Source organism: Pteronotus mesoamericanus, unplaced genomic scaffold (genome assembly GCF_021234165.1).
Source record: "Pteronotus mesoamericanus isolate MK-2021 breed Mesoamerican mustached bat unplaced genomic scaffold, CSHL_Meso_final contig_68, whole genome shotgun sequence".
Lineage (NCBI taxonomy): Eukaryota > Metazoa > Chordata > Mammalia > Chiroptera > Mormoopidae > Pteronotus > Pteronotus mesoamericanus.
The window spans coordinates 8195830-8211978 of NW_026555234.1; the positions used below are offsets into that span (position 1 = coordinate 8195830).

The window sequence follows — 16149 nt, forward strand, 5'->3', positions numbered from 1 at the left end:
CCCTAGGGTGCACGGACAGACTCTACATCCTTCTCTCAGCACCTTGCCATTACCTTCACAAGTCTTAAGTTCAGCTCTGTACTTCCGCATTGCAAAAGTACCTAGAACACAGTAAGTATTCAAAACAAAGACAGAGAAAATAAATAAATAAGTGAATAACTGATCTGTGCTGCTCTGAATTAGCACTTACATATATTACGGCTATTTTAGAAAATACTCTGATGAGCATTTTTTGAACTATTTCCTGCAGTTTTAGATTCACACAGATGTCAGAATTAGCCCTTCAACAAAAACCTGGGATTCGTTTACATTAATAATCAGGTTCAGTAAAAGATGTTGAACTGACCTTCTCTTCACTTTAAAGGATAAATATTAATTACATGTTTTATAGTATTTGCAATCCCTGTAGAAGCAAAGTGCTCTGTAATTATTAAGTGTCTCTCTCTCTCTCAAAAGGCTGGGTGAAAATGTCATAACATTTACCAAAAACAAGAACGAAAATGAGCAAGGTATTATGTATTAAAATAGACAATGGAAACACAAAGGAAACCAATAAAAAAAGAATCCAGATTCACAGGAATGTCTAGAGAGCCTTGCAGCTCTGACAGCGAATGCCTGAAGTGAAACGCGGCTCCGGCTCCGAGAAAGGAAAGGCCCTGGGGTATCAGCGCGGCTGCCACGAGCGCCTTGAGCCTGGCAGGAAACTGCAACCTGCCTTTCCTCTGGGCTCCCTTTGTCTGAGAAGTGAAGAAGAAATCGCCCTGATCTGAAATACATGACTTCCTCTCATGCACTTTAACAAGTAAAACTTCTAGAGTGTTGCTCTAAAAGACCAAATCAAATTTTCCTACATAGGCCTAAACCCAAAACCCTCTTCCATGGGAAAAAGGATTAGAAAATTATGACAACTGTGCATGAACAGTATTAATTCAACTTTTCTCATGAAATATATTTTACATACATACAAATGAAACCAAAGTTTCACGGAAAAAACACCCTTAGTATATCCAATGCATCTAATCAGAGTATCTAATACTTTATTCTTAAGAAAAGATCCTTACTGATTTGTAACTTACCATATGCGTTACCCATCAGTGGCCCTGTAATGGCCCATGTTTGAAAAACACTGATTTATACTCTTACCAAGACCTGTAGGCAGTTTCCCCAGAAGACAACTTAATACTCACAATACCAAACATGAAATGCTTACCAGTTTCTCTGAGAAATCTCCTCAGAAACTTGCTTGTTCTTTCCGTGTTGCCACTGTACCTGCCTTTGATGAGGTGACAGGATTACCAACGGACGTCGCCACAGCTCAGTATTTGTCCCAGGAGGGATAACAAAAGGGCCGAACAGACACCTCCCGCTCCGAGGCCGCCCCCAGGGCGTGGCCACGGTCTGGCTGTGGATTGCGGGCAAACCCCTCCGGAGAGAAGTGGGTCCCAGGGCAGCTCAGACAGGGCGAGAAAACAGCCCCCACCGGACAGAGCGGGGCTAGGGGCGGGGGGGAGCTGAACGGGGACAGCCAAGGCTGCCCTGTGTGAGGACACCGCCCCAGCCGACCCCCAGCCCCCCAGGCCCCTGCGGTCCCTGGCACGTCCACCCCACCGCGGACGACTAGAGGAAAAAGTGAGCCTTGCTTTTCAAAAAGTATTTTAAGAAAAATAGAATTAGTTTAATTTTTCACTTTTGCACACAGAATAAACATTACCCCCCCCCCCAAATCTTACACAAGCTCCAATATACACAACGACGGTGCTGCGGCGTGGGGGGAGGGTGCACCGAGGGCGCCCCACACACGGGCCCTTCACACCGGCCAGGCCCTCGGCTCCTCCACCTCCTGGGAGCCCGAGAACTCCCGAGAAATGCAACAGCACGTCGGCAACCAAGCCCACGGGGACCCCGACCTCAGGCAACAAATGCTTGCACTGCCATGTTTGTTCTCTCTCCCAGAATCTTCGCTCGCTCCAGCTCTCCACATCTCACCCTAGAGGTACAGAACTTCCCGAAACTTCCGCGTGTGACATGTCACCAAGAACCAATGTGAAGTGACGTTTCTCAAGTTGTCACTTTACACCTGACTGACACTGTCCTTCCACCACACTGATGGACTGTCAGAAATAAAAGGACACCAGCCAAACCCGGGGATCCTTACCGCTCCCTGCCTACCTCGCCTCTGGTCACTAACACGCCACAGAGCAAACCTGCAACGCTCTCTGACAGCCGCTCTAACAGAAAGTATGATTCTAAGGAAGCGACTGAATTATAAGTTTTATGTTACTATAAAGCTATAAAAATGTGTTTTAATATAGCTAAAGCTGAATTCTTTCCTTGTAGCAAGGAATTTTGGAAGTGCCCAGTCGCCACCTCTAGCAATGCAGAGGCGAAGGTGGCCTTCCTGTCGTACCTGACAGGCCCTGACAGGGTGAGTCGCAACCAAGGGAGCGTGGTGTGTGAGGACTCAGCGCCGCGGTGACTGCTGGCCCTGCGATGTGATACTGCCTGTGATGAAGGCGCAGGGGGCCACCTTTTCCTCGAAGACACTGTCCCTTGTGTTTTTAAATATGAGGGACATATTGTGAGAAACTGAAACCTTAATAAAGGCTGTAATTAAATAATTTATCATGCTGAATGGAAAAATGAAGTGCTTCTACTAAAACAAAACTGAAGTGAACTAAAGAAGTGAAGGTGATTCCTCAGAAAAAGTTATTGAGGTGGAACACAAATGGAAAGAGAGTAAGTTTAATAAGAAGCAAAAGTTAAGAATCATTGGACCTTACACTAAAAATATACTTTTAAGCCTCTTCCTATATGGGAATTCCTACTCCCCCAATCAACATATTTAATTACTTGTGATAACATTTCTAATCATTTAAAAACTCAACTCAAGCTGTTCACTTATTTTTTGGTATGACTGACACATTGACATAACTTTTAAAATGATATCTGGTTATAGGAAAAAAGGTACCTTTTCCAATTCCCTTGGTATTCGCATACAAGTGTACACTCTTTCTCTTCTTTCTGTGTACTTGGCCTCGTTATGTTCAAGGAAGTACCCTCTTGTTAGTTCGGCACTGAGGAACCTCAGCAATGAAAGCTCTATGGGAAAAGAAAATGACACAAAACAAAAAACAGTATTTAACAAGGAGCTTACAAGTTAGCTGGGGCCACAGGTAATACATTTATGTAAAAATGAGAGATTAAAATAAAGTCATCTATAATTCTGTGCCTAAAACTGAACTGTGCAGAAATCATTAGCAAAGACTGTTGAGAAAATTGCTGCTCTGTGTGATAGAAGCTGAAAATTCCACAGAAATACAGGAGAGACAATTACTATGAGCTGAAATAGTCATAAAAGTCTTTTGCAAGAGCCTAGTTCTGGGCCTTATAGGTTATACAGAGGACTATGAAGGCAGGAAAAAAAGAATACACAGTAAGCGTATATAATATGGAGAATACATATAGATATATATTGTTGTTGTTGTTGTCATCGTTGTTGCTGCTGTTGTTGTTAAAGGAAGTCAAGTCACCTAACAGGCATTGCTTTAGTCCAAGAACTATCCTGGGTGAACTACATGGATACTGGTACAACTTCTTCAGCATCAGAGATCCTGCAGAAGTGCCTAATAGCGCCATTTCTTTAGGTGAAGGCTTACCAACATGGTGTTTATCACAGTGTGGGGGAGGAAGAAACATTACCCTCAACGTTCAATCGGCTGGCCTATTAATCGGATATACATGAGACAAATTAGTAAGAGAAAATGACCAGATTCAATTACCTACATATGTGTGGGAACCCCCCGCCCCCATGGGAGGCTCAGAGACGAAAAGGGGAAAGTGAGGCATATGTGACAGTCGAGCGAGGGGACAGGTTAGTCACGTTGGGGCTTCGGGAGGTAACTCCATGTGTTCAGGAGTTATGAGTTTGCCCTGCCATGTAGATAGCTTAAAAGTATTTCTGGTGGTAACTCTTACCGTGAGCCAGGCCCCTAATTTAAATTCTTCTGGATAGTTGGGGGGAGGGGCAGAAGTTTCTATTGAGCCCATGCAATCTTGCCTTCAGGTCAAAATAATCCACACACTACTGAGGCACACACCTTAGGCCAGTTCGTTCTGAACCCTGGCGATACTAAGTTGTACAAAGTAGAACTTCAGGCCTGAAAGACCTCCCTTCCCTTGGATCTTTCATTCACCCACCTGGTTCCTCTGTTCCTCAAAGCTAGTTCAGCCAGAATCATCTCGTCTCAGATGAGCAAAGTCAGGCCCAAGGAGGTTGGTATTTCCCACCGGGCTGTGGCTGGCCGACTTATCGAGGGGCCAGGCTGTTAATGCCCAGATCGGCCACTTCCAGCCGCAGCCTGTACCTCAGTGACCTCTCAGGACCCCTGACTTCACACACACCTTCCTCCTCACACTCCCCGGGGGCCCGACTCTCTTCCAGAACTCAGGACACCAAAGGTTTCAAACCGTCCGTCCTCTCTGCTCGGAGCTGGTCTCGAGGTCCTTTTACCAAATGCAGTACTAGTGCTCCCGCCCGAAAATGACAGAGAGAGAAGGTGACTTCGTTTATGTTTATCTACATAAGGAGTTGAGTCTTACGGGAGAGCTATGGTCTGTATTATGCACGGGGGAAAGAGTAGAAGCCCCTAGGGAGACTCAGAGGCAGACTTCCTATCTGTCGATGGGCCTAAAACAGCCTGCTTCCTCCAGCACTTAACACAGATCGCTAGTTCTCTGAGCATCAGGTCAAGTGGCTTGCTTATGTTTAGGTGTCATGCCAAAAAATAATAACCGTGTCTCTCTCTCCCCTCTCTCCTCTCCCCTCTCCTCTCTCTCTCCTCTCTCTCGCCTTAAATACAGGATTCACAGTCCGTTTGGAGCGTTAGCGATACCATGACAGCTGCCTGGGACTGAGGCAGAGGGAGGGAAAAGCAGACCTCCAGCTCCTGCAGCCCAGCACAGGGACTGGCTGAATCATCACCGTGCTCTGAGCACCAGATTTATAGTGGACTGTACGCAAGGCGTGAACTCTGCTGTATATACAAACAGATGTTCGATGAAAGGCCTTAGCATAACCAAGTCCGTGTAGAGTAAAACTTTTCGTTAGGAACTTTCTAACCTGCTGTCGGCTGGCTAAAACCAGAACAAGATCTGCTGTCTGAAGGGGAGAAAAGGAAGCCTTAGAGCTGCAAATGAGCAGTGAGAGGGCAAAAATTACACTTATGCTCCATTCAGTGAGGTTTCCAATTAGGGAGAAGAGGATGTCCCGATGGCTAGTATCTACAAATACCGGCTCTCTCCTGTGCAGACTGCGAAGCAGCAGGATACACAGAAAACTGAAGAGCCTGCACCCAAACGAACTCTCACTGATGCCAGGGAGGGCTGAGTCACTTCACCGGGATCCCTGAGCGGCACCCGCCCGCGGCGCCCCCACCCCTCCCTGCCGCCCTCCGCCACGGCATTCTTCTCTCTCCAGTGGCCGGCTTTTCTGTCCTAAGGCTCTTGGGCGGCTCCTCCTCCTCCACCTCACCCTTAAACGCTTGCTGGTTTGGTGCTCCATTCACTACGTCCCAGCAAGCCAGGAGTCTCGGATGTATCCTCAGTGACCCTCTCTTTTTCTTTTTTTCTTTCCTATACATACCCTCCTTGGACAGTCATAGGTTTTGACCATCCTCTCAGTCCTAAAGTCACCATATCTGGAGCTCTGACTCCTGAGCCTGGACCCATGTTCCTGATGGCCTCTTGGGCAACTCCACCGGGAAGTCCCACAGGCGCCTTTAACCCGCAGAGCCGGGCTCAGTGGCTCCCCACTGCTCCCCGCGCCTGCAGCCTGGCATGCACTCCTGGCATCAGCAGGAAATTCTATGCTAGAAGCTCAGGGCCAATCCTGACCAAGCCCCTCTCCACTAACCAAGCCCTCGTGAGTGTCGCTCGGAACACGGAGCTTCTCCCTCTTCTTTCCACACGCCAGCCGCGCTGGTCCTCCTCTCTCTCAGGTTCCTGCAAGAGCTTCCAGACCCGTGCCCTTCCTCAGTCTGCCCTCCCTTCAGCTGACTTGGCCTCGTGCAGTCAGCAAGCTCACACACCAGGGACACCCTTCAGCAGCTCTTGGTCCCCTCTAGGTAAGGTCCACACCTCAGCAGTGAGGACAGCAGATCTCTTCCAACGTGGCCGCTGGCCATCTCTTCAGTCGGGTCTCGCACCTGCCTGCTCTAAATCTCTAGGTCACCGATCTCCAGTTACACTACTTTTCGTTTCTGGCAAACATGTCAGCTGGTTCACACTGTGCGCTGGCCCAGGAACTCCCTTCCCGTTTTCTGCAGGCAAACAGGCGCAGCCATGGCCCGCTCTGCGAAGATGTCCCCACGTGTCCCAGGGGAACCCATCCCCCTGCTCCGTTCCCACCGCGTCACCCTTGCCTGTGCTTCCCTGACACTTTTACGCTTATATTCTTGTCAGGTTTTCTGCTTTACTTTTGCATCCTCTGGGCAGAGCACATAATAGGTGTTCAGCAAATGCTTATCTGATGCATATAAAACGATATATGGATCAGAGAGGCGGAAGGAAGATCAGAGAAATATGTGGCCGGGAGCAAGAACAGAATCAGAAGCCAGAAGCGGTAGAGGCAGAGAACACCAGATTCTCAGGAAGAGAGCCTGTGACCAGGACAGAACGGTCTGAGGCGGGGAGCAAGCGGGGAACGCGTGGAAAGCTGCTGGTGCCTCAGTGGGCACGGCAGCCACTGAAGATGAGGAGCTTCTGCTGTGTGTGTGTCTAAGTAACCGTCGAGGGGGACCCAGCAGGGACCCGCACCTCCACCCCGACGCAGCCACAACCCGCGAGTACTCTGGGCGCGGAGGCGAGACTCGCGCCGCCCATGGTGAGCGCAGGGAGGGGAGCAGGGTGGCCGCTGGCATCTCAGCCATGAGGAGGAGACAGGCCTGGGCCTTGGCCGTTGATAGGAGTTTTGTTACAACCCACACGAAAGATCAGGGAATCGGAAATCAGAAGAAGGGGTGCTGGCACCAGCTCTGTCGTGTGTCAGTCCTGTGACCCTGCCAAAGTCACAGCTCTCCATTTCACAGAAGGGGACTGAGGCTTGGAGCAGTTTTTTTTTAAAGCTTTTGCTAAGTTATTTATCTTTAGAGAGAGGGGGAGGAAGCGGGAAAGAGAGGGAGAGAAACATTAATGTGCGGTTGCCTCTTGTGCGCCCCCCACTGGAGACCCTGCCTTCAACCCAGGCCTGTGCCGTGACTGGGAACTGAACCAGAGACCCTTTGGTTCGCGGGCCGGCGCTCAGTCCTCTGAGCCCCACCAGCGGGGGCCAACAGCAGTTTTATAATACCTGCCACATGCTTGCCTTCTCCATGGGCTGGGGCGGTTAAAGGGCTGAGAGAGGATTTATGCGAAAGCACAGGAAAGTCACAAAGCGTGACACAATGTCTTGAATGACTTACTACTGATTTCACAAGATGGTAACCAATTCTAGCTGGTGGTTACCTCATGTTTATTGATGCTACTTTTGCAATCCTGTTTCCATGGATAAAAGGTAATCTGACAAACAAGTATATTTCATAAACCATATGACCTACATAGCTACAGTTCTACAAAAACAGTTTTACAACATAAACATAGGTGTTTCCATTATATTATAAATAAAAAAAGTGTTGTGTCAGGATTCCAGCTCAAAAAATTCAAGAACTTTAGTTATAAACACCAATTTACATGCCACAATGAGGGATTTTAAAGTAGGCCCTTAAAAATCAAATGATAACAATATATTTTGAGTGCGCAACTCTCAAAACTATGAGACAGGCTCTACTGTGAGGCCCATTTCTAGATGAAGGAACCAAGGTGCAGACAGGTGCAGGGGGCCTCCGATGCCATGCAGGAAGTGGCAGAGGAAGAATTCGAAATCAGGCCATTGATTCCTAAAATTTGTGCTTTTTATGTGACACGAATATTCTAATTCTCACCGTCTCATGCTTTTGTAAACAGGCCACAGCGCTCTTCCTGGAAAACAGGACCTCCTCTATCCTCCCTTCTCTGTGCTCCCAGAGCCCCGGGTTTGCTTCGAAGTTACACAGTTAACTAGTCAGCTCCCCACCAGCCTGGGAGCTTTTTGAAAGGAGGAACCATGTATCTGAATCTTCCCAATGGCCAGTGGGCTCTGAATCTAAGGGTGATATTTGTGTAAAAGTAACACTATACTGCTGGGCTAGGGAAGGGTTTTATGAGATACATTAAAGCAGTACTAACCAAAGAACCCAGTTTCACTGGTGAAATATTTCAAAAGCTTTATCTTTCTTCTTCCACCCTCCTGGAGAACTGGCCCTGTTTAGGGGCCTAGGAGCCTCCCTCTTTATGGCAAGAGACAGTTTATGGAGGTCTCACACATGCTACTTGGTCAAATCCTCACAGTTCTGAGAGCTGCGGGGAGCAGAAAACGGTATTCACATTTTGCAAATGAAGAAACAGACTCAGAGGTTAGGAGATTGGTCCAAAGTCACGGAAAAGTTAAGGGGAAAATTGGGACTAGGACCCAGCCCAGTGTGTCCTATCCCATAATTACCATCCATCATCTGACGATCTTAGGAGAGAAGAGAACCTAACAGGACTCTGGCTTCACCCCATCAGAAACAGCCCCGTGACTCACCCTGAGGAAGGGGAGCGGGCCACAGCCCTGCGGCCCGAGACGTTACGTCAGCCTTGCTCGCCGCTCCGTCGGGTCCACTCCCACCTCCCCTGGCCATGGATGCATTTTGCAGGATGCTCGCTGCTAATCTTCTGTTCCACAGTGTAGCTCTGTTTCAGTGCTTTCGTTTTTTAAAACATTGTTTGCTAGCGTTCCACAGACTTATCTGAACTTACTTGTCCTGTGATATTGGGAATAGCTGCCTGACTAATTATTTAGGAAGGCTATTGTTCTTTTACCTGTGGGTACCACTCCTCAAGAACTCTGCTAGCTACGTGTACCTTTCATTTTCCGTACTGTGGGGGCATTTCATTTCTTCTGAGCAAAAGAGGCACTCTCATCTGTTGTGCCAAGCATCTGTCTTTATATTTTAAGAGCAAATTCTTTTCCAAAATAGAATAATACATGTTTATTTTCTGAACAATGACTTAACTTTTTAGATGCCAACCAATTTTAGTTCATTTGTTCAATTCTTACCAAGAAGAAATACCATTCAGTAAAAATCTTTTAAAAGTTGAAGTATTTTACCATTAAATTATAATATTAACAAATGCTTCTACATTAGAAGAAATACGTTTTTCCAACTGTGAATGTTTAATATAAGATAATAACAATCATAAATCCAAATCAATTTGTCCAGAGTGTTCTTAATCAATATTCATTTCCTACCACAGAAATGCTCTGTGATCCAGTATCTTAAATTGAGAAAAGTAGAGTAAAAACTGTTCCTTCCTCATCCCTAAAAGAAAAAATATGTTGAATTATCTACTGAGATAGCGAGTTTTAGAAATAAGAAGCCAGGGTATAAAAGTGTTAGTTAAAAGTAATGAGTAATCACAACACATTTATAAGTTCAGTAGCATGTCTAAATATATCTTTCTTAAAATAGCTCTGACTATTAAAAAAGATGGAACGTAATACTGGTTAACTGTTACGAAAATATTATGAAACATGCAAATCTCCAGTCTTCAATAATGTAAATCCTTAATGTACTTTATTAAGGTTATTTTAAGATACTAAATATAAGTTTATTACACAATATAGACGCACCCCCTTGTGCAAGGCTAACCAGAAATCAATACAACGGCAACTCTGCCTTCCGAAGTCAAATATGGTAAAGGTATCATTCAAGTTTTTAACACCTCAAACTGTTTAAGTTTAGGAAAGTAAAGTACAGGTAGAGTATTTATAAATTTATATTATTCTGATAGCCAATGCTATAGAGCCTATCAAAAAGCCTCTTTTGGGCAAGCAGTCCCCAAACTGGGCCACGAATGAGCTGCTAGGGCTGAAGTTTTAACATTTAAAAAAGCCAAGATACTGAACTGGTCAAAGACCAGAGTGAATAACTTTTTGCTGCTTGTTTGGTTTACATGCATTAGTTAGGTAAAGCAAGTGAGTCTTGAAAGCAAAGCAATAGTTTGTCAGGTGAGAAGTTAATTGTACCTTATCTGTGGTTACTCCAAATAATTTCCAAGTCAGTTTTAGTTACTCTTATTCTCCTCTGTAAATGAGAAATCAGGCATTGATTCTAGAACATAATTTCAGAATCAGAGCCTTTACTCATCCATTAGGGTAAGTTTGGGGCCGTAGGGATAACTACGTAAGCTATTCTATGGAGAATGAGGACAGGTTAAATGAAAACATATTTTAATAAAAATATGCTATTTGTAAGAACTTGAATTTTTAATTACACAAAATATAAGAGATGGGGAATACGAACAGTAAAAACCTCTGTCCTACTTGAAATCTTTTGTGGGAGTTGCTCCAAAGAGCTCAATGGGCTTTTCTGGGTTTTGGTCTTTCTTCCTGCCTCTGCTCATTCTTGCGAAGGTAAAGCAAGAGGTCTAGAATGGGTAAAGGCAGAGAAGAGAAGCAAAATAGATGGGCAACAGGCTTAAGCTGTAGCAGCGAAGAGTCACCACTTAAAAAGAAGAGGAAAAATTGGGCCCGACACTACTGTTAAAATCAGAAACACCGTCCAGCCGTACCTTACTACAGGCTCTTGTTTTATAAGCAATACCCATCCCTACGCAAACTCCAGCACCTGTGTTACGTAGGTACTGCTTCGTCCTCACCAGTAGGAGTTATACTTACATATTTTACAGCAAGTCTTCCACTGTAAAATCTCCATGGTCGCTGTAGCCAACTGAGATACTTGAGATACTATTTAGTAGTGGGGTTATGACACACATCCAAATGTATTAGGCAAGCCTAGAGTCAACAAGGCAATTCAACGACTGAGCTGAGCCAAGAACACATTGCCTAATTCTTAGTCCACAGTTGACTTGCTAGACCTAGATTCCTAAATAGGAATATGGCTATACAGAAACTCTCCCATTTAGAACTTTTACAGACGAGTCAAGTGGGGAACAAGCACAAAAAATGTGGTAAGATGTACTTATTATCTGATTTTACGCCAAAAGAACAATAGTCAAGTTTGAGAGCCACAGACGATTGTCCTCTGACACATTTCATTTCTAACAATTATAAACATATTAATATTCTACTTGTTATAACTATGCTGGTGATAGAACTTGTTCCTTGTTTGTAGCATTAGCGCTGAGGAGGTCTTATCAAGTAGGAAAAAATTATCAGTCATATTTTCAATTGTATATTACTTCCTCTTTTTGTCATTCATTTGGGCAGTTAAATAAACATTAAAAAAATAAAAGGACAATGGAAGTTGGTAGTATTTTTAAGACTAGGGAAAAAAGATATATGAATCTTCATTTATTGATGGATAACCAGTTCCAAGGCTGGTGACCACATAAGGCCACAGTGAAATACACAGTGACCATTCTGAGAGAGAGAATGGAGGCAGGAATGAGTGGGATAACAACTTCTGACTATTTTAAGTATTGGCACCGGAGAAAAGTTTTAGCTGAACGCTAGGCAACCTATAAACTGAAAGGAAGTTCAGAGAACCAAGTGATTAGAAGTTTGAAAAAAGAAATGAAAAGAAAGTCTATACTTGCCATAGATACATGTGTATGATATATGCAGCTGTATATACATAAACCAATATTCACATATTCAAATATATCTTCTAAACATCTAAATGAATAAGGACAGGTATAAAAATACATGAACCTCAAACACTACATTTTGAATTATTTCCCTCTGATGGGGAGGTTTGGAAAAGCACCTAATCTGTCTGTTCATTTATGGAGTCTGAGGCTCGTGGGACAGGCCGACAAACGTCTTATTTATAGGAGTCCCAAATTCCTTGGGAGAAAGGCTAAAGGGGACTTTGGAACTCATGGGTGGTTAGGCCACCAAGACACCCAAAGAAAGTCAAAGCCTGCCTTAATTTGTGGGACGGGGGGACGGGGCAGGGGTGGGGACTAGAGTATCAGAGGTAGCACCAGAATGTAAAAAACGGACAACTGCCCTCGATGGTGTGGCTCAGTGGATTGAGTGCCAGCCTGTGAACCAAAGGGTTGCCGCTTCGATTCCGTCAGGGCACACGTCTGGGTTGCCCTGCTGGGGGTGTGCATGAGAGGCAACCACTCATCAATATTTTTCTCCCTCTCTTTCTTCCCCCTCCCCCCTAAAAATAAATAAATAAAAAAAAAATCCTTTTTTTTTTTTTTTTTTAAAGAAAAGGACAACTAACACCTTAAGTGCAAGCTTCTAAGCTTGGAAGACTGTTGATTCAGGGAGAAATGCTTCTCATCTCCCGTGACACTAGGTGATGCCATGCAAAGGCCCTCTGAGGACCCCTACCACAGTTTTCTAAATTCAGGTCAGGAGAGGAAGGGAAGGCCACGGAGCAGTGGAAGGGAGCCCAGCTGGGGGGTCAGAGCGAAGGCAGAAGCCTCTCCGCAGCCTGGGTGGTGAAGAATGCCTGAGACCATCCTGACCTGCAGGGAGGGTGTCCTGGACAAGCAGAGCAGAGACAGACACGGGGGAAAAAACTGGGGACCCACATGGAGGCCCAGATGGAACAACACTGGCTGGTGACCCCAGCGGAAAAATCCCTGGATTCTCGGCTCCGTCCTGATCCCGGGCTGTCCCTGTCATCCCTCCTCGTGCATAACCGCTGGAGGTGGGGAAAGAGTGAGGACTGCCCCAACAACAAAAGCTGGTCTTGTCTCCCGGATAATGACCTTCTGCCACTATGGGTTAAAAACCCAGCTTCCAGCATGTTAAGTAAACCCTGCTCAGCGACCCACGCTGATGAAGAATGGGTGTGTGGTGCATGGAGTCTGTGGACGTCCACGGGGTCTGGTACCCAGAGCAGTCAGGGAAGGGCCAGGGGAGAGGTGTTAAGAGTTACCTCAAGAGCCCAACCTCTGGGCTCATCAAAAAGCTCTTGACAACTTCATTTTATATGCATGCAGAAAGAAAAAGAAAAGGACTTACAATGTTGGTCTTCCTGAAATTATAAGTTTCTTTTTATCTTAAAGAAATTGCAGTAACACCTGGCTACATTTGTTTCTATTCGCACCAGAGTGCTTTCTATATTCAAGTCTAAGTAAGTAAACAGACAGCCCAGATGTAATACTTTGTCTTACTTAGACCCTGCCAATTCAGAAAGAAAGTACTCTTGCAAACAAATGCTTAACTGACAACGAAACCAAACAGAGTTGAGAATTTCTAAGTGGTTAACTGAAAGAGACTTAACAAAGCACAGTCTGTACTTAATTTTTCAAAGATACTGACCTCTTCAAAATCTAAACTATGTCTAAGTTCTGCAAATTAGCAAATCAATCAATATGTCATCACCGGATTGGCCTTTACCGCATTAATGCACGCCTGCATTTTCAATACCCCTGCACAGTCAATGCTTAAGCCTATGACTTGTAACATTTATATTTGCGTGAACTGCAGGCGATGACGGCTAATAAAACCCTTACTATGCACCAGAAGCAATTTTTTGGAAGAGATTTAATGGAGTTACAGTTTGGGTGCTGTTCAAAACTTAGAATTCTATAAGAATATGTTGTGATCCCTCTACATTCAATAAAACGTACATTTCAAATCTTGTGGGGTTTTTTTTTTTTGCTTTTAAGTCTAATGTACATCATAAATACAAATGCAATTTTTAAAAATGCTTTGCAAACAAGAAAATCCGACAGCTGAAAGAAGTAATATAAAACACTTAAAACCAGTCATTCAAAGTAGGATTCGCAAGTGCATCTTTTCTTCTGCAGCCATTTTTCCCCCCTTAGGTCGCATAAGTTTCGGTTTAGGAAAAGTTCACAGGTTACGTTTTGAAAAGTGCTAAATACTTCTGTTCTGGGCAAAAGTACTGAACTTCACGGCCACGACCACACTGTCAGAGGCTGCTGTGGAAAAACAATGTGCTAGACAACTTAACAGGTTTCTATGGCTCAAGTTCGCTTAAAATACACAACAAAGTCACCTTGGCTTGGAGATAATTACACCAGCCTCGCGCTTGTCAGTTTTAAGCACCAAAAGACCTGGGAGATGCTTGCCGACGTTACGGGGCATGAGGATGCCCCAGCGGTCTTTCTTAAGAACCTCTGTAGGGCAGTGAAGTGGCCCTGGGCGGAACTTCCCGGGCTGCAGCCCCTGCTCGAACACACCTGGCCGGGGGGCTCGGTGCCGCGCGGACCCCGCTCGAGGAACTGTCAGTCGCGGCGGGAACGGCGGAAGCCTCGGGAGCGCCGGGGACCCCGCGCGCCCACAGCCCGAGCGGCCCTGGAGGCAGCGGCGGCGACGGGGCTCGCAGCAGGGCGTTCCCCGGACCCCGCCGCCCTCCCAGCGGCCTAGCACCACCCGCCCGCTCGCCCGCCCGCCTCACCTGCGCGGCTGCGGCGCCGCTCCCGCCGCCGGTCGCTCTCGTAGAAGCCCAGCGTCTCCGTGTGTTGAGGCGCTAGCGGGGGCCCGTGACCGCCGCCGCCCGGCTGCTCCGCCTGGCCGCGACCATCGCGCTCTGGGCCATCCGCGCCACCACGGCTGCCTTCTCCCGAGGCGGCCGCGTCGCCGACGCCCGCCATGTTTCGAGAGCAAACTAACCCCGCCGCCTCCCTCCAGCCTGCGGCCCGGCCTCCGCCTCCGGCCGGCCCCCTCCCCGCCTCGCCCCGCCCCTCCCCGGAGCCCGGACCGCCGCCGCCGCCGCCGCCATCCGCGGCCCGTCTGCCGGCGCGCACCATTGGCGTCAGCGGCGCGTAGGAAGCCGCCGCCGCCGCCGCCGCCGCCGCTACGGCGGCCGCCATCTTTTTCCGGACCTCGCCGTGGCGCGCGGGAGCTTCCCGCGCCACAGCTGGCTCCGTCGTCCGGGGCACCGCACTGGGCTCCATGCTGCCTGGCCGTGCGGCCGGGGAGACCGGGCGCCTCCGGGGCTCGGGTCCGGGACGTGGCGGGAGCGGGCCCGGCGTGGCGGCGGTAGCGGGCGGAGGGTCGGCCGAGGAGCCCCGGGGCGGCGGCCGCTGTGCCCGCTGCCCGCCGTCTGCGAGGTGTCCGGCCGCCCGCCCGGGGCCCCTTTTGCAGGCTCGGTGCCCGGAGTGAGTTGGCGCCACTGGCCCGGTCTTGGCACTGGCCGCGCGACCACGGCGGCGAGGGCCAGGCTCCAGATCCCCGACCCCCGCCGGTCCCGGCCCCATGTGTCCGCTATTGGGGCTCCATCTCTGCTGCATATTTGTGGTCACCCGTCACATTCCAAGGCCTCTGGGTTTGCGTTGACAGTTTCCAAAGCACTTGGACAAGGAGGAACTCGGGGATGCTGTCCAACAGGTGGGGGCGCGGAGGGAAGCGTCGGGCCCCAGGGACTCAGCCCAAGAAGCGGGGTGCTTTATGCTTTTCACGTGCCCTGGACGTTCTAGACTGTCCTTCGGGTTAGGGTTAGGATCCGGCTCTTGGCCGCCGCCTTGCCCTTGCTCCATCACCTGGGTGCCTGCTTTACTTGGGGCGGACCGGCCGTAGCAGCTCTGGCCTGTCACTTGGCACTGAGCGCGGTGTCAGACCACTTGCTACAGGTGTCGCGGAAGTGAACATGATTGGGGAAGGGGCCAAGCACCTTTGCCACCCTCTTCTCACATGGTTGCTGCTCGCTCCAGAGAGGGGGACTGCGGCAGGTAAATATCCCGTATGCCAACTTAAGAACTAACCTGTGCCACTGTTGACCTTTTGATTAGGAAAGGGAAAACTAATTAATTCCTCCCGAACATTAAACTGCCTGGAAACTCCACCAGACCTAAACTTGAGAACCAGATGGAAAGGGCTGGCACAGAGCTAAATCGAGTTTGTGTTGATTCATCAAAGACCCTGAAGGTTTGTTGACACTAGTGAATACCTGGTTGCAAAATCGCAGCAGGTTTAGACCAGAGTGGCTGTTTTCTCTGCGTGCTGGGGCAGACCCCTAACAGTCTGACCGCAGGGCAGGAGGCAGCGAGGAGGGACTCAGTGGACTAAGCCCTGCAGCTGCAAACTGACCGTGAATCTTTCCATGAGAGGAGGAGCTGATGCCTTTGGAAATTCTTCAT

The 16149-nt window shown here is 47.7% G+C and overlaps 1 protein-coding gene across 3 annotated transcripts in view; it reads right to left on the minus strand.

The window, feature by feature from the left end:
• The window catches only part of TAPT1 (transmembrane anterior posterior transformation 1), a 55628-nt gene extending 40913 nt beyond the window's left edge, over positions 1-14715 (minus strand). Inside the window, exons 1-2 of one of the 3 annotated variants that reach the window (XM_054581956.1) lie at positions 14469-14715; positions 2969-3099 (exon numbers count right to left, since the gene is read on the minus strand). In XM_054581956.1, coding sequence (XP_054437931.1) covers positions 2969-3099; positions 14469-14664 — 327 coding nt within the window. In that variant the 5' untranslated portion in view covers positions 14665-14715. Of the gene's footprint in view, positions 1-2968; positions 3100-8259; positions 8483-10792; positions 10812-14468 lie in introns of those variants that run through there. The other 2 variants (XM_054581958.1, XM_054581957.1) reach the window with 2 other exon arrangements.
• Between the last annotated feature and the right edge of the window lie 1434 nt (positions 14716-16149).